Source organism: Natator depressus, chromosome 8 (genome assembly GCF_965152275.1).
Source record: "Natator depressus isolate rNatDep1 chromosome 8, rNatDep2.hap1, whole genome shotgun sequence".
NCBI lineage: Eukaryota > Metazoa > Chordata > Testudines > Cheloniidae > Natator > Natator depressus.
In genome coordinates, this window is record NC_134241.1 from 96,048,732 (window position 1) to 96,072,707 (window position 23,976).

General features: G+C 44.1%; 1 protein-coding gene across 5 annotated transcripts in view; it reads left to right on the forward strand.

Annotated features, from left to right (window-relative positions):
• The window catches only part of CC2D1B (coiled-coil and C2 domain containing 1B), a 67,755-nt gene that overhangs the window by 39,892 nt on the left and 3,887 nt on the right, over window positions 1–23,976 (forward strand). For 4 of the 5 annotated variants that reach the window (XR_012640605.1, XM_074961736.1, XM_074961738.1 and 1 more), the window contains exons 15-23: window positions 480–652; window positions 1,249–1,374; window positions 5,607–5,665; window positions 5,872–5,988; window positions 6,577–6,650; window positions 8,101–8,159; window positions 10,852–10,903; window positions 12,472–12,571; window positions 22,856–22,946. Coding sequence is in view for 3 of the 5 variants with exons in the window: in XM_074961736.1 (XP_074817837.1) it covers window positions 480–652; window positions 1,249–1,374; window positions 5,607–5,665; window positions 5,872–5,988; window positions 6,577–6,650; window positions 8,101–8,159; window positions 10,852–10,903; window positions 12,472–12,571; window positions 22,856–22,946 (851 nt within the window). In the remaining 2 variants the exon portion in view is untranslated. Of the gene's footprint in view, window positions 1–479; window positions 653–1,248; window positions 1,375–5,606; window positions 5,666–5,871; window positions 5,989–6,576; window positions 6,651–8,100; window positions 8,160–10,851; window positions 10,904–12,471; window positions 12,572–22,855; window positions 22,947–23,976 lie in introns of those variants that run through there. The other variant, XR_012640606.1, reaches the window with a different exon arrangement.

The following is a 23,976-nucleotide window of genomic DNA, read 5'->3' on the forward strand; positions in this document are numbered from 1 at the left end:
GTATTGCGTGCACATATACAGATAACGAATCATTCAATGATCAGGTGTTTTTTAGAAGATAGAACATGGAACTGGGAGTCAGCTCAAGTTTTAAATCCATTTCTGCAGCTGACTTTCACAGCTCTTCAGTAACCTTCCACGAGTCATTTAACCTGTTTCCCCTTCTGTAAAATGGGGACATAATTTGTACCTGTCTCACAGGTTTATTGTGGTGCTTTAAACAAAAGTTTGTTGGTTTGTAAATTGCCTTAGGATTCCTTGATGGAAGGTGCCATAGAAATGGAAATGAGTATTATTTTTGTACTAGTATACAAATGGAACTACCCATGGTGTGACTATTGCATATCAAACACACAGGCAAGTGTTTTCAGCTGGTACCTGGGCTTTAACTCTTTCCTTGGTATAAATCAAACAAAATGAACATGGTGCATTGACATGGTTATGTCAGATAAGTGTTTTACATAGCTGTTCCTTTTTAGCAAGTGAACAACTGGAATTTCTGGAGAACAGGAAGAAGCAATACTTGAAGGCAGCGATCAAAGCAAAGCAGAAGAATGACCTTGAACAAGCCAAGCTGTATCTCAAGACAGCAAAGAACTTGGACCCAAAGATTGAGCTGGCAAAAAGTGGCAAATCTGTTGATATTTCCAAGGTTAGTAAAGACTATAAACAAAGTGTTCTGCTTTGCTCCTTGGGAATCTCAAATGTCCTGTTGCTTGCATAAATCTAAGAGTGCTTTAAAACTTAATGTTTCTCATGTGAATTCAGTGCTGGTGAAAGGTGCCAGGTTGACAGCTCTAGAGCCTGATGTTTTCCACATAGCTACAAAACAGGCGATGGCAGTGCAAGCTCCAGTCATAGTGCTGTTCTTCCTACTCCTCCCCTATAGCCCCAGAGTGCCTGATCCTGGCCTGACGGAACCACCTCTGTGGGGGAGTGGGGAGTTTAGGCTCCATGACCCATTTGCTCCCTGGCCTCAAAGATGCCACTATGAGACAAATAACTGTAATCTTAACAGCTGAACTGAGACCACCAGTTCGTATTGCATGGGCAGTCATCACATGGTGGCGACTAACAGATGACTTGGAACCAGTGACCTAGAGTGAGAGATGCCATATCACTTTACCACTGTCCGCACCCACCTTCCCTGATCTGCTCACACTTCTCCCATCCCCTCTTGCTGCTTTTGTTCTGCTTCCGTGTTCCTGCAAGGAGCTCTGATGTGCCATGTTGTGTGGTATTGTGCAGCTACCATCACCCCTTACAGATGATGAGAGTGACTTCATCTTCATCCACCATGACGATATCAGACTCTCTCAGAAGGTAGAAGAGGTGTACGCTAAGCTTATAAAACTGCTAAAGGACCAGCATGAGGTAACTACCTTTTCCTTTCAGTGCATCATTATGTGTTAAGAATCCAGTGACGGAAGAAATGCTTTGTATGCTTTATAGTGTTTCTTTGGCTTTTGCTGCTGCTGTGATCATGATCCCATCGTTGTTTCGGTAGGATTTTCAGCTCCTATTTAAAAATACTATTTTATATAAGCATTTTCAAATATGGTGTTTATAGTTAGGCACCTAAATCAATGGCCTGGTTTTCAGAGGTACTTCCATTTGAAGTCAGTGGGAGCCCTTGTGCTGTGCACTGCTGCCATTGGTTTAGGTGTCTTAATTTTGGACACCCAAGTTTGAAAACATTAGCCTTAATCCTTAGGGCAAGGTTAATCCTTGGGTGAATGCCATGTCTAAAACTATTAGAGGAAAAAGTGAGAGAAGGCAGTGGAAACTAAGCAAACACTATATTTGGTTTTGTATTTTTTTAAAAAGAAGCGGGTGGTGGTGGTGGTGAAATCACCTGTAGAGATTTAGACAAACTGGGAGGTGTTCTATGAGTGATGTCCCTATGGGTGCTCTACTTGTAGGTGCGGCAGCACCCTCTGTGGCTGGGATCAGAGATATTCATCAGCAGTGCCATCGGACTGCATGTGTGCACACCTCCCCCCTATTGTGCTGTGCGTGGGACATATATATAGTGCTGTGCAATCCAACCGCTCCCAGTTCCCTCTCTACCACTTCTGGTCTGGGACGGAATTCGCAGCAGTTGTGGTGTTTTCTTCTTCTTCTCCTTTCCTCTTCTATCAAAAAAAAATTTGTTTTTAATTATTATTTATTTTGTCTTTACCTTTACAGTTCTTTAATAGTTTGAGTTTCTGGTTTTCCCTGCTTCCCGTCCTTCCCGACTGGGAAGCCTTTCCCTCCACCCTTATGCCCAGATACCCCAGGTTTAAGAGGTGCATTTCTTGCTGGGCAGCCTTCTCTGTAACGGCTGGCCACACTCAGTGTATCCACTGTCTGGGAGAGGGACATTGTGACGGGTTGAACCCCCCATCTGGGGTGCCACCTGATGTTTTGGGGTTCCGCTGGTTCCACCCAGTCTGGGTTTCCTCACGCCGCCCTAGCTGTGCCAGGCCCTCAAACCTTCTCTAGCACACACACACACACACACGTAAGGCCACACCCAGCTGCAGACACAGACTGAAATCAGCTCTGTGTGCGAAGACTCAGCTTGGGGATTTACTCGACACTCCTGTGCACACCTCCTTTGGAGTGTAAGCCCAAAATAATATTGTCTTGCTCTGTATAGAGAGATCTGCACAGTGCAAACTCCTAAAAATCGCCCCCTCCCTTAATGTGGAGAGAGAGAGATGCACAGCTTTTTGCGTATGAATTGTACAAACTGGGTTTTATAATAAACAAAAATAAGTTTATTAACTACAAAAGGTAAATTTTAAGTGATTAAAGGGATAGCAAACATCAGAACAAAGCAGATTAATGAGCAAATAAAACAAAACACGCAAATTAAGCTTAATACGCTCAAGAAATAGGTTACAAAATGTAATTTCTCGCCCTAAAAGTTGTTTTAGGCAGGTTGCAGAGTTTCTGTAGCTTAGAGGTCCAGTTATTTCTCTTTACAGACTGGACCTCTGTCTCAACCTGGACTCGGCCACTGCCTTTCCCTTCAGGTGTTTTTAGCAATATTCCTTCTTGTGTGGGGAGGCAGTGGAGAAGAGTCCTGATTGCCTTACTCCCCAGCCTTAAATAGAATTTACATAAGGCAGGAACCCTTTGTTTCCAGTGGAAAAATACCAGCAGTGTCCAAGGTGGTATTCTGTACCAGGTGACATCATCAGATGACCGTGCAGTATCAAAGCAACATCTTAGGAAGCTCCTCTGGAAGGTGGGAGATTAGTATCTTCAAAATTCTATTGTCCTTAAGTGGCTCATTCAGGATGATTGCCTACTGTCTGGTGGGCAATCCCCAAGTACACACGCAATTGTAATTGTTACATAGTCAATACTCCTAACGTCAGATACAGAAACGATACGTGCGTACAAATTGGATAAACACATTTAGTAGATCATAACCTTTTCAGTGATACCTCACATGACCCATCTTGCATAAAACATATTTTAGTTACGCCATATTCATATTATAGCAAGATTTCTATGGAGAATGTGGGGTGTAACGTCACAGACATGTCCCGCAAAAGTGTTCCCATTGCGCTGGCCTGACACCCAGGGCCAGAAGGGACCAGGACATTAGATTGAAACTCTTCCTTATGGAGAATTTGCTTTGGCTGGCATTGAACCCAGGCCCAGACTCTTCCCCAGAGAGGCCTTCATGCTCTGCCAGGTCATCTGCCGATCCTCACTCTCCCTGTCGCCTGAAGAGAAAGTCATCCCTTGCTCATTTGGATGTCAAGAAACAGGTTTCCTCCTCACAGTCTGAGGCACAGCCCACCAGAACACTGTCCCCGGTGAGGTCTGTTACCTCAGACTCATCTGATGGGGGACATAGCTCCAGTGCTCGTCTGAGTACCTCCAGCTCAAAGAAATGGTCTAAACGGTCTTAACCAAGCAGACTACAGCCCTTGGCACCATTTCCCAGCTCTAGGGGGACCAAGCCGAGCCACCCTCAGGAGCTCCTGCACCAATGGCGTTTCTGGCACCGACAATACTCTAGGCACCAAGTAAAACCTCGGCACTAGCAAAATCGTTGGCACCGATCTAGTCAGTAGCACTGAGCAAACCAGTGGCGCTGGAGGCTAGGCCAGTGCCATCTACCAATGTCTCAGGGACATACACTTTCCTTCGGCACCGTGTCTTCCATCAGCAGCGATGATGCTTCTTCCCCCTCCACAAGACTTCAGATACCCGACGCACCTGTTGGTCTCTGACACTCTTGAGTCTCCTCTTATGCAGTGTGACCGCCCCCACTTCCACCTTCCTCTCCAGACTCATGCTGCTCCTCCCTCTCTCCACCAAGAATGGCACCTCCCTTCCCTAGTGATGAGAAAGAGGCCAGGGCTCTATTGTTTCCTTGACTACAGGGTAACTCGCAGCTGCCCATCCTCACTATGCACAATCTCCCGCTGGTCCTCAAGCCTGGCAGTGGCCACTATGGATGCAGCCACATGTGACACTCCCACCGAACTGGCCGTATTATGACCCTTGAGCCGTGTACAGGGCGCAGTTCGGGAACCTTACCAGGGAGCATGAACGGAGACCTACACCTCTCCCTTCTCCATCGGTCTCTCACCTTTAAGAGGTTGAACTACCGCCGGCACCAACTGAACAGGAAGAACAGGAGGAGGCTCCACCAACCTTACATTTTTCATCCTCACCTGACGAGGCTATCATGCCCCTACCACCCACATCTGCCGACAACTTCAGACACTTTCAGAAGTTATTCCACAAGGTTGCAGAATCTTTACAGATCCCATTGGAGGAGGTTAAAGACCAGCAGCATAAACTGCTGGATATACTTCACACATCCTCTTCTCCCAAGATCGCACTGCGATCATTGAGGCTCTTCTCCACCCCCCACAAAGGTTTTGTGGCAGACCCCAGTGTCTATTCCTCCAACCTACAAATGTGCCAAGAGGAAATATTATGTTCCTGTGAAGGATTCGGAATTCTTATTTTCGCACCCCATCCCAAATTCTCTGGTGGTCAGTGTGGTGCAAGAGAGAGGCCATCAGTTCCAATCCCGTTCTGACAATCCAGATGGAGATAGGAAACCTCAAGATCTATTTGGATGCAAGGCATATTCATTAGGGGCACTGCTTTCTAGTCACCTGCAAGTAAGTGGAGCACCCACTTGAAGAAGAAGAGAAGGTTACTCGCTCTGTGCAATAACTGAGGGCCTTTGAGATGTGTGTCCCTGTGGGAGTTCCACTACCTGCCCTCCTGCCCTCTGCTTCGGAGCCGAAAACATAAGCTCTGCGGCAGAGAAGGAACTCGGGGTGATCAGACCGCACAGCACTATATATACGTCCTACGCACAGTGTGAGAGAGGGAGGTGCGCCTGTGCAATCCAATAGGCACTACTGATGAAAATCTCCGATCCCAGGCGCAGGGGGGCACTGCTGCATCTACAAGTGGAGTACCCATAGAGGGACACATCTCAAAGAACCTCAGTTACTGCACAGCGTGAGTAACCTTCTCTTTTCTTCTGTGTAACATGCAGGTCCTCAGTCTGAAATCTTTCTTCAGAGATGTGTCTCATGGGATAATCATTGTTACTTTATTTTTTCTGTTAATAGAAATGTTTGCAGTATTCCAGGCAGTTCATGCATCTGGGAAACATAACTGAAACAGCCCGGTAAGTCTGCTGCCACCATCTGTATTTATCCCGTCATGTGGTCTACCCAGAGCAGGGGCTGCCATGCTTTCAAGTACAAAAGGAGATTGGTGTTTGTGGGCCGTTGGCCACTGATTTACTTGTGGTGTTAGGTGGTGGAGCTGAGTGAATCAGTCTGTATCTTGTACTCAGTGAAATACTGTTTGCTGACCACCACTGCTTTACAGGTTTGAAAAACTGGCAGAAGCATGTAAAAAGGACCTGGAGATTCTGCAGCTTGCACAGGCCCAGGGGATGGATCCCCCCAGCCATCACTTTGAGGAGAGAACCTTTAAAATAATAAGGTACAAAAAGTCAAAGGGTGTCATCAGCAGACTGGGATGGGATACTCATTTCTAGTCTCTATGTACAGGGGATAGAGGGCTTTAACTCTCATCAGAGCAAACAAGAGGTAGGCACTCCGAACTGCTCCACATTCCTAAGAAAAGACTCCCAAAAATTTAAGGATTCTTCAGATTTATTAAATAGCTCTTTCTCAACTTCACTTTTAGGTCTCTTTATTGCAAAGACAAATCCAGTTGCATCTTCCCCCAACCCTCCCTGCTTTAACCATGTTTTTTCCCCCCCAGAACTGATGTCTTTGAGGCCTGTCTTTGGCATCCTTCACAATGCTATCTGTAACCCAGATCCAGCACAGAACCAAAAATAGCCTTTGCCTGTTTCTACTTTGCCTTCCTTCTCCACTCCAGTTCTTGGGTTGAGATTTATGTAGAAATAGGCTTTTCTCCAGGACTCTCATTCCCCTTCATGTTTGCCAAGTGTCATGTCTCTGAACTACAGCAGTGGAATCCTGGCCTGACAGTGGGTTGGGAAATGCCAGGCTGTTGGACTGAACCTGTGTTTTTGTATCTCTTCTTTCTCTCCCTCTCCAGAATATTTTCTGAACTCAACAGTACGGAAATGCATCTTATCATTGTCAGGGGAATAAACCTGCCAGCTCCCCCAGGTAAGGATCAGGAAACACACTCTGATCTCTAGCCTTTCTCTGAGACCATAGGGAGGTCAGTGGTGGGGAATAAGATTTCTTTGCCCTAGGGATAATACTGTGACGTTAGGGTGACCAGATGTTTGGTTTTCAACTGGAACACCTAGTCGAAAAGGGACCGTAGTGGCTCCGGTCAGCACCAACTGGGTTGTTAAAAGTCCAGTCGGCAGTGCTGCGGAGATAAGGCAGGCTAGTCCGTACCTTTTCTGGCTCCGAGCTGCGCCCCGGAAAAGGCCAGCAGGTCCAGCTCCTAGGCGGGGCAGGGGGGTCCGCATGCTATCCCTGCCCTGAGCACCAGCTCCGCACTCCCATTGTCTAGGAACTGTGGCCAATGGGAACTGCGGAGGCGATGCCTGCGGGTGAAAGCAGCACACAGAGCCGCCGGCACGCCTCCACCTAGGAGCTGGACCTGCTGGCCACTTCTGGGGCGCAGCGAGGAGTCAGGGTAGGCAGAAAGCCTGTCTTAGCCCCTCCTGCTGTGCTGCTGACAGGGAGTCACCCTAGGTAAGCCTGCACCCTAACCCCCAACCTCCTGCCCTAGCCCTGAGCCCCCCATCGAAACCCAGAACCCCCTCCTATACCCCAAACCCCTCATCCCCGGAGCCCTCACCCCCCTGCGCTCCAACTCCCTGCCTCAACCTGCAGCCCCCTCCCACACCCTGAACTCTCATTTCTGGCCCCACCCTGGAGCCCACACCCCCAGTTAGAGCCCTCACAACCTTCCACACTCCAACCTCCTGCCCCAGCCCCGTGAAAGTGAGTGAGGGTGATGGAGAACGAGCCACCGAGGGAGGGGGAACGTAGTGAGTGGGGGACAGGGCCTCAGGGAAGGGGTCGGGCTAGGGTGTTGTTTTTGTGCGATTAGAAAGTTGGCAACGCTAGCTGACTTAGAGCTTTTGAAAGCTTTTTAATTTCAGTCCATATTAGCTCAGGCCCCCAAGTTTCAGTTCAGTTCCAAAAAACTGAAACAAAACTCAATGTAAATTGCAGAGTTTCTTCTGCTTTGAAGGCAGAACCCTAAGTTGTCCCAGCTTTGCTCGAAACTGGGCCTAGGTTCAAATTTCACAAGGCTTCAGGTTTTGTTATAAACATTTTGTATAGCTCTGAGATGGCTTGATTGCTTTTACTCTCTCGTCAGCCAATCAGCAGGAGATGTTCAAGAGCATCCCAGCCTTATAGCAACACAAATTATTCTTAGGCCCTTTATTTATTATAGGGGTTTAATTGCTGTTTATGTATGTACTCAGAACCAACTAGAGCATTAGCAGAATGTTTGCCTTTGATTGCCACTGTTCCAGTGGATGGGGTTTTCAAAAACATCCAAGTGATTTAGGTCCATGAGTCCTATTAAAAGTCAATTGGGTGCTTTTGAAAATCCCTGGATTGACTGTTTGACTGTTGTCTTGCACAGGTGTGACACCAAATGATTTGGATGCATTTGTGAAATTTGAATTTCATTACCCTAATACGGTGAGTGTGTGTTCAGGCCTTTGCTGTTCCTCAATCCAAAACCCTGCATTACTTAGCAATGTTATCTTATAGAGCCAGATTTAACTTAGAGGTGGTGCGGGCCTATTACTTTCAGGAGTTGACAAGTTGTAAATGCTTGCTATGAATTATAACTGAGTTGCAAGCCTAAAAGCAAACCTGTTTTTTTAAAATGCTTGTTTTTAGATGCTTGTTTTAGAAATGGACAAAAAACTCTGCCCTCATATAAATGCATGTGACTCCCACTGTGGTCAGTGGGAGATCCTCAGATTTCTTGAGGACAGGATCTGGCCCATATAAGTAACCTTTTCTCAGATGATTTTGTTTGTGTTTATATAATTGCTAGTAGAATTCAGGCTATTTTTGTCATTGAAACATTGAAATGGGGCCTTCTGAGACTTAACTGTTCAGGTTCTCCCTCTCCCTAAAGATGTAAATGTTATTGGACCTTGAATAATTTCCTTTCCTTGACAGTCTCTTCCCCCCTTCCCTCCCCCCACTCCCCGACACATACCTTTGAATACTGACACCAAAATGGTTTCAGATTTATTTTGTCCTCTTTCTTTGGAAGACTGTTGGTGCCAGCCCCTCCTTTCCAGCTATCTTGATGAGAATCCCTGGGAATAGAATCATAGAAATGCAGAGCTGAAAGGGCTCACAAGAGAGCTCTAGTCCATGCCCTACGCTGAGGCAGAATTAAGTATACCTAGACCATCCTTGACAGATGTTTGTCTAACCTGTTTTTAAAATACCATTGCTGTTAAAATACTGTTACTTTGCACACAGACTGCACCTTGCATTCAGGATTGATTTTTTGCAACATGTTTGTGTGTGTTTAACGGTGACAGTGTGTGATCTTGTGGATTGTATGGTGGTATATACAGTTCATCCCGTGCGGTGGGATGGCCCCAAAGAAGCTGACACAGATAGGAAGTCAGTTATCTGTCTTTACAAAAATGTGAGGCAAACCAGGAAATGAAAAGTGAAGTCTGTCACTCCATCCTCAGTGCATGGTGCTATACCTCTCCTCCAGTTTCTGAGTGCAGCAGTCTGTGCTAAGGGGACTCTACATGTATACCATAAGATGTACCAGGGCTTCCATCACTGACTTCCCGGCGCAATATTTCTATAGCATTGTAGAACATTTAGCCCTAATTTTCTATCTCTCATCAGCATGTGATTATAGCCCCCCGGGGTTCTTTAAATATGCAGGACCTGATTCTTACCCCATGGTACACTTGTAGTAACTCTATTGAAGTCTATTGAATTACCTGCGGAAAAACCTGGTGCAAAAAAGGAAACTTGGGCTGGTCCATATTCTGATCTGAGTTACATGGGTGTCAATCTGGAGTCACTCCATTTGATTTACATCAGCATAATAGAACAAAATCAGTATGCGTATGTGTAATTTTATAAGGAATACATATAAAGCCAGTATAGCTGTTTTTAATCTCTCATTTTCAGTGATAAAAAAGCCAGATCACTACGTCTTAGCCAAAACTTTAAATATACCTATTTCTCCTTCATAGCTGGAATCAATTTTTCAAAGTAGCTATGATAATTAGGTCACATTCTCTGGAGAGTGAACAAGGACATTTAGCTGATACTCTGCTTTGGGTTAAAAGTTAATTCATTTTGGTGGCAGAGTGATTGTCAGGAAGAATAATAGTTGGCAAATTCCCTGAATGATTTGTGTTGGACTCCTTGTACAGCCCCAAAAGCTGCTTCTTATTTCAGCTCAAGTAGAAGGAATAGCATTATAGCCTAGAAGAATGTGCCTAGATTATCATGTATCATAGCAGCACCAATTAGTTTTATGATGAGTGTGTTGAATCAGGTGTGGCCATATAACTTCTCTGTAGCACTTGTGTTTAATATTTGCTTTTGGCTAGTTCTATATCTAAAGTTAAATTTTGTTACCCGCAATGAAATACAAATATTGGAATCATAAATGTGCCCATGCCCCTTTTTACCCTGGATAACCTCATATAACTCAGGCTCTTCCTTCTTCTTCTTCCTTGCCAGTACCTGGGGGGGGGGGGTCAGAATCTTGTATAGCCTACTTACGAACTAGGTGTACAATCATGAGTTTTGGATGTGCAAATTGGTCTCTTCTGATGTTTGCTGATATCTGGTCCGTGTACCAAGTCTTTCCCCTTGGTCATCTTCCATCCACGATCATTGCAAGGGCCATCCTTCCAGTACAACTCTCAGGTCTCCACTGGACATGTCCGTACCAACGTAGCCTTGCCTCCCTCAACTTGTCTTCAGTTGGGGTGACCCCATATTAGGCCCCTCACAACCTCATTTCATTTCTTATCATTGCATGTCCAGCCATTTGACCATCTCACCATCTTCATTTCCGTAGTGGAGAACATACTGATTTCTTTCCTTGTGGCTGGACAAGTCTCTGTTCATACATTAGGAAGGGTCACATTACAATTTTATACCCTATACCTTTTAACTTTATTGGAATCTTTTTATCAGAGAGAACTGGGGTCAGCTCTCTCCATTTTCACCAAAAAGCTTTGCTATGGTGCCAGGCAACTCAAGCTCTTCATTTAAGTTTAAAAAAAAAAAAAAAAAGTTTGCTGCTTCATATGAGCAGTATTTGCAACACAGGTTGGTGGCTTTATGTAAATGTTGCTTTTTCTTTTTCTTTTTTTTTTAATAGGAGCAAGCTCAGAAAAGTAAAACGGCAGTAATTAAAAATACCAATTCTCCAGGTTGGTACCTGTTCTGGGGGTGGGAGTGAAACACTGCACCTTAAAACCACTTTGGAGTACAGGCTAGTCCCCCACTCTCTAAGCCATGCTAGAAGAGCAGACTGTGCTTTTCTCTTCAATTACCAGAGGCCTTGTTAGGGTAAATCCAGCTCATGTAGGAGTTTAACTTTTTATCCCCACTCTCTCACCCAGTGCAGGGAGCCATTGTTCATGTCACTTCTTAATCAAATGGTCCTGTTGCTCAGTACCACTGAGCCTTTGCTGCATCCAATAGGTTCAGAGTACTATAGTAGCCCTGTTAGGCGAGACACCAGTAAAACAAAAAATTAAGTAAATAAATAATAAATAAAAATAAATAATTCACTTACGAATCTTCAGAGATCACACTTTATTTCCTTTCTGATCATTTGTTCCAAGGGTAGTGACTGGATGAGCCTGACTGATCTTGTTAATCATTTTTATTGATCGGTTAATGTTAGAAATGTTGCCTTCACAACATAGCAGATCTTAAAGATGACTAGCAAAGGACTTTTTAAAAATTGGGATTGTGTTCCTTTTTGCTACTTTGTTTTTTCCAAACCAGGTTTTGTGGGGTTTTCCCCTACTCGTTTTTACCTTTTTAAAATAGCAGGAATGTCAAGTCTGGTCTTCCTAGATTTGTGCAGGAGGACCTGCTTGCTAGATGTTTCAGAAGCATGTGTATTGTGAGCTCTGACCTTAATTGAAGGGGTAGAGGCACTTAATCTTTAACAAAGGTTTCCTTTATCCACAGTGTTCATTTACCATTTAAATTAAATAATGATCATAGAATCTTCCAGCCTAGACCTTATTTCTCATATTTTAAAAAAATGGGAGGAATTTTTTTTTAAAAGATCCCTTCAGGCTTTCTTTATATATAATAAAGAAGGAAAACAAGTTACAAGCCCAATTCCTCTTCCTTTGCAGGTCAATTTTAAATTTGTAGCATTCTTTTTACCCTTTTTTCCCCCCTCCCCCCCACCACATGCCATTTAAATTGCATTTAGTTTCCAAAACACTAGTTTATAATTGGGAGTAATAAACTTTGAAGTTAGGATTCCAGGCTGGTTTTTTTCCCCTGAGGTTTGAAAGCATTTTGTTTCTAGTTTTCAATATGGCAGCTACACAAATCATGTTAGAAAAGCCAGATCCCTATTTCTTAGTCATATACTCTGGATTTGCATCAGTGTAGCTGAGATTGGAATCTGTCCCCTTGTTTCTATCTCTGGTGGTTCATAACTACCCTGATGATGATTATGCTGGTGAAACATTTGCTGTGTGACCTTGAGAAAATCACTTAATCTTTTCTTCAGATATGTAAAGTGGGGGTGGTGATAATGAGGGGTATTGTGGGGTTTAATTCATTAACATTTGAAACCGCCTTGGCCTTCTGAGATGGAAGTTGCTATGTAAGTGTGAAGTGGTGTTATATGGGCCAAGTTGCAGTAGGCTGAAAGTTCTGAATGCAATGTGTCCATCACTGAAGAAGATCTAGTCACTTAATTTGATGATTTTTACAATTCTCACATTTCTTTCCCTCCTGTTTCTAGAATATGATCAGCTGTTCAAGTTGACCATTAACCGAAATCACAGAGGCTTCCGAAGAGTGATTCAGACCAAGGGAATTAAGTTTGAAATATTTCACAAAGGGTAAGTCAGTGGCTTTTATTCTCCATCCTGACCCAGTAGCGGTGAACTTGTGGGGTAACAAAATGACAGAATTGTTTGCAGTGTTTGTAATTTAGGAATGACACTCCTTTAATTTGCCTTCCTTTCTTCAGTTGAGCAATAAACAGCTGTCCATTTTCATGCTACCATGTCTCCGGATTACCATCAAAGAGTGTCTGAGCACCCTGACTTCCGTTACAAAACACAGTAAAACCTCACTAATGTTCACTGAGTTGTCAATTACTGCATTCTACCAGTTAACAAGCACTGACCAATGCAGTTTAAGAAATAAAAGATACAGCATCAAAATGTATTTCATTCATGTTACTTTAATAAGTGCTGCCTGGTTTGAACTATTTGTGATCATTCAGTGCACTCTACAAAATGTTGTGTGGGCTAACTTTATAAAGTAATGAAATCTGGGTGATATGGCACCTCACTGCAGCTTTCTGCTACAAGATCTTTGAGATGTAGAGTGAAACCATCAGATCTGTGGATTATTGAGAGTCTGTTGTATCCAAGTCTCAAACTGAGTAGATGATCAAACTTGGCTCTTGCTGGTCTATCTCTTTCATCCACACACAAACATCTAATAATCTATTGGCAAAGCACTAATAGTAAAAGGGATGATAAATAATTGCAAATTATAATAATACTTTGCACGTCTGTAGTGCCTGTATCTGAGGATCTCAGAGCACTTCCCAGCCATTACTAGTGAATTAAACCTTACAGCACCTACCTCAATCTTATGTGGAAACTGAGGCACAGCATGAATGGCTTTCCAAAGGTCACAGCTATTCCAGGATAGAGACATGAAGAGAATCCAAATCTAACTCCATGTCCTGTGCTTAACCACTAGACAAGGCTCCGTCTCAGTGACACATGAGATGCACCTTTCTTCTTGCTATAAACAAGTAGCTCAGATAATACAGTGATGGGGCACCTTAGAAATATCTAGACAGAGAGCAGATAAAAAGGAAGTTAACAATTAAAAATGTGTAGAGAAAAAAGTCCTACCTCTGGGCTCATTTTGACTCCATTAGTACTGGAGTGATTTAGATTTATTAATTCTGAGGTAAATTATGACTCATTATTAAGCTAAGATGTTGGATAATGGGCCTTTGTCCATCTCAATGGCTGTGTATTTGTGCAGTTCTTTTTCTCTTCCTGGCACATACAGAACTGTTCTGAGATCGCTTTCAGTTTAGAAAAGTTAATTTATGAACAAGAAAAATATTAACTTTTTTAAAAAGCTTATTTTGTTTAAATCTAAATCTTCCATTTATGTCACTAATGAAGGCAGGTTTGATTCTTGTCCTCTTCCACCCCTGAGCCCTCTCCCCTCTTCTACATCACCACTGACTATTCAACTGTCACTGTTGTTGTTTCAAGATTTTAGTGTTGGGGTACCTCACAGTCGTCTTTGCTGAAAAAGTTCACTTTTTCTTAACTTTTCTTGTCCACTGCATATCCTGATGGTCTTCTCAAGGAGTATTTCTCATCCCCTTAGCAGCTGGAGCTATGTGGCTCTGGGTCAGGCTTAAAATACTTCTTGAGAAGAACTCTCCAGAGCTCTGAACTTCCAGGCATGTGCAGCTGACAAACTCTGGTGTCCCTCTGCAGCAGAGAACATAAGAATGGCCATGCTGAGTCAGACCAATGGTCCATCTAGCCCAGTATCCTGTCTTCTGGCAATGGCCAATGCCAGGCGCTTCTGAGCGAATGAGCAGAACAGGCAGTCAAGTGATCCATCCCCATTGTCCATTCCCAGCTTCTGGCAAACAGAGGCTGGGGGACACAGAGCACGGTGTTGCATCCCTTAATAGCCATTAATGAACCTATCTTCCAGGAACTTATCTAGTTCTTTGTTGAACTGTGTTATAATGTTGGCCTTCACAACATCCCCTGGCAAGAGTTCTACAGGTTGACTGTGCATTGTGTGAAGAAGTACTTCCTTCAGTTTGTTTTTAAACCTGCTGCCTATTAATTTCATTCTAAGCCTGACCCAGAGCCTTTAACAAGATTTGTAAAAGATTTTAAACTAAATTCCTCTGGTTGTGTTGATTGGTTTTGAGATTTATTCTCCTCATAACTGGTACCTACAAAAATCTGTTTGGGTTTCTCAGGAGGGGTTTATGAGGCAACACCTTCCCTGTACTCCTCAGAAATGGCAGACAGGGAAAGGAGGGGGGCAAGAAATGCCATTGCTCAGCTTTCTCCAGGCAGATTCCAGGGGCAAAGATTGAATATTCCAGCAGCATGTAGATAAGGTCTTTATCAAGTCACGTAAGAAGGCTGTGGAACATCTCTTCTGTCAGCAGCTTACCCACAATGCCTGAGCTACTGAAGAAGGTGCCAGCTCCTTATTCAGATACTGGCACCTCCTCTGTCTTCTGTGTCTTGCTCTGCTTCTCATTCTTCTCTACTTTTTGAGAGTATGGGCCTACCTCCCCCTTGCCCTCAACGATGATGAAGTGGTAACGTTGTTGTTTTTGTAAGAAACACCTGCAGACACTATTCCTTTGGTCTCTTCTCTCTCAATGATTTGGCCCAGGGATCAACTCCTTGTTGTCCTATACATCAGGCTGTCTCATTGCCTTCAAAGCACCCTTTGAAGTCTAAAAGCCTTTCCAGAGGGAAAGTATCCCTCATAGCTCTTAGAATCATAGAAATGTAGGGGTGGAAGAGACCTCAAGAGGTCATGTATTCCAGCCTCCTACGCTGGGGGAAAACAAAGTAAACCTAGACCATCTGTGACAGTTTTGTCCAACCTGTTCTTAAAAACCTACAGTGAGGGGGATTCCAAAACCTCCCTTGGAAGCTATTCCAGAACCTAACTACCCTTATAGTTAGATTTTAGGAAAAACTTCCTAACCTAAGCCTCCCTTGCTGCAGATTAAGCCCATTACTTCTTGTCCTACCTTCAGTGCACATGGAAAACAATTGATTACAGCCCTCAAAATATTTGAAGACTGTTATCAGGTGTGCCCCCCCCCCCCATCTTCTCTTCTCAAGAATAAACATGCCCTGTTTTTTAAAAATTTTCCTCATAGGTCACATTTTTTAAACCTTTTATCATTTTTATTGCTTTTCTTTGGACTTTTCTTCAGTTTATCCAGATCTTTACTGAAGTGTGGCACTTTCACTTTCTTTCAAAACATTCATTTGGACCCTGCCCATTCCCCAATGTATTCCAATCCTAAAGCCCACTCACAACTCTTGCTTATAAACTTTTCAGCCTGTGTGCAAGAGATCCTCTTACTATATTTTTTGGCATCACACTCCTAATATGCCGGGCTGTGTACAATTACAGTGCCATGTAAATGAATATATTTACTGTGGGTATGCTCCGTATTTGAATGTATCTACTTTAGAAATGGTGGAATGTGGACAAATTGAGTGAAAATGTTTCATGCTCTGCCTGGAACCAGAAGACAGATGCAGTATACTGTTAAAATTGGTTCTGAGCCAATGAAACTTCTGAAGCCATGGCCTGGAGTGAGACACTTCATATTCTCAGCTGTGGACTCCCCAGAATTAAGCAGAGATGGGGTCTGTCTTTGCAGGCTCTTGTGTTGAAACAAAAAATAATTAGAGCTAAAAAGTTGCTGCTTAACTTTAAAGGTTCATGAACAAAAGAAAAAAACACCAAAAGCCGCTGAAGGAGAGTTCTCTAATTCCTCTTCACCTGGCTTATGATGAGGATGTGACTAACACACAGGAAATTTCCTAGCAAGGTGAAACACTCTAACAGGTAACTTCACAATTCTACATGCTCCTATAGGACTCTGTCACATCAGTGGAGCTTCATCAGTGAAGGTCTCAGTTGCACCATCGGAGAGAGAGCTCCTGCCAAAGGAACCCAGAGACAGGAAAATTGGATCATCGGGGCCTCTGGTTCTGGCAGCACTGACTGCATCCTCTTGTTTTGCCAGAGCTACTCTTGCTTGGATGGGCAAGCTTACAGAAATGTGCCCTGATGGCTTCACAATAAAATGAAATACATTTTAAATTAAATTTCCCTAGCAATAGCTTTCAGATGCTTCACCTGATTACAATTTGCTGCATGTTCCAAGGTTTCCAGTGCAGTAGCCTGGCAGCATCTGTTGCTCCATCTGTGTGTAGCCCACACCCATTCAGTGTGGTGCACTGTTCCATCTAGTGGTGGCTGGGTTACATATGGAGGTTCATCAGCCTGCTACAGCCTTGGGTAACAGACCTGGGTCCTTTAGCTTAAACAATAGAGGTTCCTGCTTTAAGAGCCAAAGGTCCCAGGTTCAGTCTCTGCTGCTGACAACCCACCCAGGGGCACAACATAACATATGCGTAGCAAAATTGCTTCCAACATCAGATGATGTCTTCTGTATTCCAGTGGTACAGGCTGTTTGGGGAGCGTATAGATAAAGTAGACACAGAGGCTTTGGACAAGGTGGAAAAAGCCCCACATTCCTCTCATTCCAATCAGAGATTTCAGTCCATGTTACCTCAGTGGATATTCTCTTTAAGGTTACCACTGTTCCAAGGACCAGCATAGATATCATACACTAGGAAGAGGCAGAGGCAGACATTTTGGGGAGTTGGAAGATACATAATAGGCTTCTATAGAAACCATCTAACTTAGAAACCTCCACAGGACTTTGGCTTCCCAAAGTTTGAGGACATATTGGGCCACTTTCTGGCCCTACCGAAGCCCTTTTACACCACTGCAGTGGCTGTGCCTTCTGTGTTGCACCTTTCATAAGGTGCCATGCAGAATCTGGCCCCTGCTATCTGGGAGGTTAGACCCAAGAATCAGCCATGGAGGAGAAATGGGTACTTTAGACAATCAGAGGAGTACATTCAGTAGATCTACCTTCTTCTCCCAGGAACAAGGCCACAGTTTTAAAAAATGTGTGCCTAAAATTAGGCTCCCAATCCCATAGGCACCTGAATTAAATGGTCTGATTTTTAGAAGTACTTATCATCCTATCTTTCAACTTTTTTTTTTTTTTTTTTAAATCTTGGCCCAAGTCTGCTCTTTCCCTCTAATTTAAGAAACAGCCCTTATAGCCTCAGAAAATGAATGTATAGTAGACCTTACATTTCGGAATGATAGATCCTGTTCCATGGAGAAACAACAAATTGTGGCGCACAATCAAGTATTTTAGTGTTACAGAAGAGAAACAGCCATGCAAGGCATACGGGATTTCACATTTCTGAAACAAACCGACAGACATTACAGTAACATCCTTCCAATGCTCAATATCTTCAGTATGTAATGATAAATCTCCCTCAGATTTAATGATGAGTTGTCATCAGTGGAGATGCCTTCTGGGTTTTCCTTAAACAGGAAACACTTTTCAATACAGAGCACTCACGTTTCAGACTTACAACATCCACATGTATTTATGAAGATCCCAGTTGTCCCAATAGCTTCCCTCCAAAAGAAAGGGACCCACATCTACCGATTTTCTGGATGACCATCTGTCACGGAGTCCCTGGGCAATGCTCTGGAACTGCTCCCTGCAAAGCCAGTCAGGACTCTGGGGAAGTCTCCTTTCTGTGAGCAGACTGTCTTCAGGACACACAGCTCTCACAGCTTCCACCTTCCTGGGTCTGACCTCAGAGCATTCAGCATCCTCTGCCCCTCCATGCGCTTCCCACGGCGAGTCCGCACAGGCGGGGTCCTGGGGAAGCCAGAGGGTCCTGCCCCCCAACTCCGCAGTCAGACGTGACTCTCAGGCAGCCAGTAAAACAGAAGGTTTATTAGACGACAGGAACATGATCTAAACCAGAGCTTGTAGGTGCAGAGTACAGGACCCCTCAGCTGGGTCCATTTTGGGGGGCAGTGAGCCAGAGAACCCCGTCTGCACTTCACTCCATGTCCCCAGCCAGCCCCAAACTGAAACTCTCTCCAGCCCCACCCACCCTCCTCTGGGCTTTGTCCGTTTCCCAGGCCAGGAGGGCACCTGATTCCTTTGTTCTCCAACCCTTTAGCTCTCACCTTGCAGGGGGGAAGGGCCAGGCCATCAGTTGCCAGGAAACAGGGTGTCAGCCATTCTCTGTGTCCAGACCCCTGCACACACCTGCCCTCTAGGGCTCTGCAACGATCATACACCCTTATCCCACTACCTAGATACTTAAGAACTGCATAGGGGAAACTGAGGCACCCCCACAATATTCAGAGGAAACATTAAGAACAGTCCTGCTTTGTCACACCATCTCGTCAGATCCTCATCCCAAATCATAGCAGGGTATAGCAACTTTCATTATATCTCTTCATGAGCCTGGCTCTGAAATAAAGAAGGGGGAAGATCCAACTACAGCCTTCACAAATCTCCAGCATCTATGGATTGTTTACCAGGATAGTCTTTATCTAGAAGAGAGAAAGCAGAAGATAGCGCCTTTGATTTGTCAAACACAAATTTCCACTTCCCCCGCTTTCTGTGCTAAAATCCCTAACTCAGCCCCTGGGCATGTTGATCTCATGCATGGATACCTTTCAGTGGGACCTTGCAGAATTTCCTGCTTCCCTTCCAGCCAGTAATTGCACTGAATCAGACTATGGAAATCTTATCTCAGGAGGATCTCATTTATGCCTCCCACTCTGCTGATAGTGGAAATGGTAAAGGTGGTCACAAAGGAACAACAATTCTGGTCACCATTTTTGGCCTGGCAGTTCTCAAACCTCTTCAGATATACTGGAATCTCCCTTCATGCTCCCAGCAGAGAAGGATGTACAGCAACAGGGCATATCTGGTGCGGTTAAAACTATTCATCTGGAAATGGAAAGAAATGTGCTAGAGTCATGTGGACATTTGAAAGAGGATAATAAATACTCAGCATCCTGGAGGAAACTTACAATTATATCTGCAGTGTCAACTTGGCCAAGGTTCAGATATTACAAGTGAGATGTATCAAGATAAATTTATATAAAATAAAGGTTTCAGAGTAGCAGCCGTGTTAGTCTGTATTCGCAAAAAGAAAAGGAGCACTTGTAGCACCTTAGAGACTAACAAATTTATTTGAGCATAAGCTTTCGTGAGCTACAACTCACTTCATTGGATGCATTCAGTGGAAAAACTGAAAAATAAAGGCCACTCAAGATTTTACAAAGTGGCTTGATCATGGGGCTTGAGGCTAATGCTTTGGAAAGACAGGTCACTGATTACAAAACTGTTCAGCTGTAAGAAACTGAAGAGAATTTTTCTAATCATTCTCCCAATACCATGTTCTTTGGAACCATTAGTCAGCCCAACATACACTGGTTGCCATCATAATCTTGAATTGTGTGTTACTAAGCTCCATAAAATTACTTTTCTAGCCTTTTTTGACTGGTTTCAGAGTAGCAGCCATGTTAGTCTGTATCCACAAAAAGAAAAGGAGGACTTATGGCACCTTAGAGACTAACACATTTATTTGAACATAAGCTTTCGTGAGCTACAGCTCACTTGATCGGATGCATTCAGTGGAAAATACAGTGGGGAGATTTTTATACACAGAAAACATGAAACAATGGGTGTTATCATACACACTGTAATGAGTGATCACGTAGGAGAGCAGGGGGTAAAAAACTTTTTGTAGTGATAATCAAGGTGGGCCATTTCCAGCAGTTGACAAGAATGTCTGAGGAACAGCAGGGGCGGGGAATAAACATGGGGAAGTAGTTTTACTTTGTGTAATGACCCATCCCCTCCCAGTCTTTTTTCAAGCCTAACTTAATTGTATCCAGTTTGCAAATTAATTCCGATTCAGCAGTCTCTCGCTGGAGTCTGTTTTTGAAGTTTTTTTGTTGAAGAATTGCCACTTTTAGGTCTGCAATCAAGTGACCAAAGAGATTGAAGTGTTCTCTGACTGGTTTTTGAATGTTATAATCCTTGATGTCTGATTTGTGTCCATTTATTCTTTTACGTAGAGACTGTCCAGTTTGGCCAATGTACATGGCAGAGGGGCATTGCTGGCACATGATGGCATATATCACATTGGTAGATGTGCAGGTGAACAAGCCTCTGATAGTGTGGCTGATGTGATTAGGCCCTATGATAGTGTCCCCTGAATAGATATGTGGACACAGTTGGCAACGGGCTTTGTTGCAAGGATAGGTTCCTGGGTTAGTGGTTCTGTTGTGTGCTGTGTGGTTGCTGGTGAGTATTTGCTTCACGTTGGGGGGCTGTCTGGAAGCAAGGACTGGCCTGTCTCCCAAGATCTGTGAGAGTGATGGGTCGTCCTTCAGGATAGGTTGTAGATCCTTGATGATGTGTTGGAGAGGTTTTAGTTGGGGGCTGAAGGTGACGGCTAGTGGTGTTCTGTTATTATCTTTGTTGGGCCTGTCCTGTAGTAGGTGACTTCTGGGAACTCTTCTGGCTCTGTCAGTCTGTTTCTTCACTTCAGCAGGTGGGTATTGCAGTTGTAAGAATGCTTGATAGAACTCTTGTAAGTGTTTGTCTCTGTCTGAGGGGTTGGAGCAAATGCAGGTTGTATCGTAGAGCTTGGCTGTAGACAATGGATCGTGTGGTGTGGTCTGGATGAAAGCTAGAGGCATGTAGGTAGGCTTAGCGGTCAGTAGGGTTCCGGTATAGGGTGGTGTTTATGTGACCATCGCTTATGAGCACCGTAGTGTCCGGGAAGTGGATCTCGTGTGGACTGGTCCAGGCTGAGGTTGATGGTGGGATGGAAATTGTTGAAATCATGGTGGAATTCCTCAAGGGCTTCTTTTCCATGGTCCAGATGATGAAGATGTCATCAATGTAGCGCAAGGAGAGTAGGGGCATTAGGGGACGAGAGCTGAGGAAGCGTTGTTCTAAGTCATCCATAAAAATGTTGGCATACTGTGGGGCCATGCGGGTACCCATAGCAGTGCTGCTGATTTGAAGGTATACATTGTCCCCAAATGTGAAATAGTTATGGATGAGGACAAAGTCACAAAGTTCAGCCACCAGGTTTGCCGTGACATTATCGGGGATACTGTTCCTGATGGCTTGTAGTCCATCTTTGTGTGGAAGGCTTCTACATCCATAGTGGCTAGGATGGTGTTTTCAGGAAGATACCGATGGATTGTAGTTTCCTCAGGAAGTCAGTGGTGTCTCGAAGATAGCTGGGAGTGCTGGTAGCGTAAGGCCTGAGGAGGCAGTCTACATAGCTAGACAATCCTGCTGTCAGAGTGCCAATGCCTGAGATGATGGGGCGTCCAGGATTTCCAGGTTTTGCAGGTTTCTAGCCTTGACAGTCAATATGTGCCTGTCTCAAAGTATTTCACTGCCATCTGAGCCAGGCAGGTATCAGAATGTGGTGTGGTCTCTGAACCTGGGTTGCCCTCTGACCGTTCCTCGGAGGACTGCATTAGCTCCAGACTCTCTCTGGCTACTCGTTGCTTGTAAGTGCCATGCTCTGTAAAATGCCATACAAAGACACAGTGCTATGTAAATAATAGAGCTGGTTGGAAAATGGAATTTACATTATGTGGGAAACTGACACTTCAGAATTGTTTTAATTCTGAATCGAAACAAAATGTTAAAATTTTCCACAAAATGGAAATTTTGAAAAAAAGTGTTTTAATTTCAAAAAGGTTTCAATAATGTTTAAACTATTAGATATTTAATAGAATGAAATTAATGTTTTAATATTTTTGAAATGAATTGAAAGGATAAAGTTTGAAACAAAACATTTCTATCACCTTATTGAAACAGGGTTTTGACAGTAATGAAACAAGAAAGTCCATTGCTTTTCATTTTCTTCTGTCAAATTTTGTTGAAATTGACACTTCCCACAAAACATTTAGATTTTGATGAAACTTCATTTTCCAATGGAAAACTTTTGTCAACTTTTTTTTCAACCAGCTCTAATAAGTAATGTCTTGTAGAAGTTTCATTGGCACATCCTGTGTGGGAGATAGTTCCCTTCTGTCCAGCTGATTTTCTCTCTCCCCCACCCCCCCCAAAAGATCTTGATTGATTATGGGGTATCCAGGACAGTCGGGGAGAGTGGGAGTCGTAAGGCTATTCTAAAGTGTGACTCTCCTGCATAGTGATGAAGGGTGCTGTCATTAGTACTGCCAAGACTTGGTTTCTTTTATTTAGTCCATTACTTTCCGAGTTTTCACCCCTTTTCTTTTTTTCTAATTCTCCTATTTTAATTGATTAAAGTCTTTAATCCTTTGTTCCTCCATTTTAGTACAGCTGGGTAGCCAGGCCCTTACTGTCACGATCCTAAAACTTTGATGAAAGGGGGCATGACCTCATACCATTTGTCCCTGTCCTTCTTCCACTAAGGCAACTTTCTTTAAAACAGGGGCCTTTTCAGAAGTGACAAGCAAGTGGGAACAGCACATTTGAAACTGGACAAACTGGAATCAGAATGTGAAATTAGAGAGATCATTGAGGTATGCTTTGTTCTTCTGTTGATGTAGCAATAACAAAATGCTAGAGCATGCAGGTGTAGCTTTTGCCGACAAAATAAAACAACCTGGATGAGAGGCATAAAATTTTTTGCAGCAAAGTTAATGCGACAAAGTGTCAGTGTAGATGCAGCCATTCGTTATGTTGCCATAACTGGCCTCCCCCAGTATCCCATAATGCCCATCGTGACCGCTCTGCTCACTGTTTTGAACTCCGCTGCCCTGCAGGCATGCACATCTCCACCTTTCGAAGCTCCGGGAAGTTCTGACATTCCTCAGCGTGGAGAGCTCACAGAGCTGCTGAGGATGCCGCTCCTGGTAGCCATGGAAGCTGTGGGAGAACTCAGAAGGAATCACAGAACCATTAATGTGGAATCGGCAGGCAGGGTGACCTGCTGCTCAGGGAGAAAGGGGGCCGGAGAGACTGCTGTGCAGAGCCAGGGGCTGATGTGGGAGGGAGGTGTCCCCGTCCCCCAGAATTGGTTGCTCAAGCTGCTGTCTGAACTTAGAGACAGCATGCTGACACACTTCCCCAACACCCACTCTGTCTTTCTCACATCTACACCCCCCCACACATACACACAATCTTTCACGCACTTCCCCAACACACACGGTTTCTGGCTCTGCACACACACTCACTCACTCACTCTTCTCCTCCTCTTCCCCCCCCAACCCACCCCCACATATACTTCAGTGGAAAAGCAGGTGGTAATCTAGGATGACTGTGAATCAGTGGGATTGAGAAACCTGCCTCAGGTGATGCTGTACCTGCCTCATGAGGCATTGCCAAAGCAAACCCTTCCCAAAGCATCCTGTGACCAGTTGCCGTGGGATAGCTATCCACAGTGCACTGCTCTCTGGGTTGATGCAAGAGCTGCTAGTGAGGATGCACTCTGCTGACACAAGGAGTATAGTGTGGACAGGCAACAGCTGTTTAATTAAAGCAGCATAACTTTTGTCAACAAAACTCTGTAGTGTAGACCTAGCCTTAATACTGTCTGCAAATAAAATACCA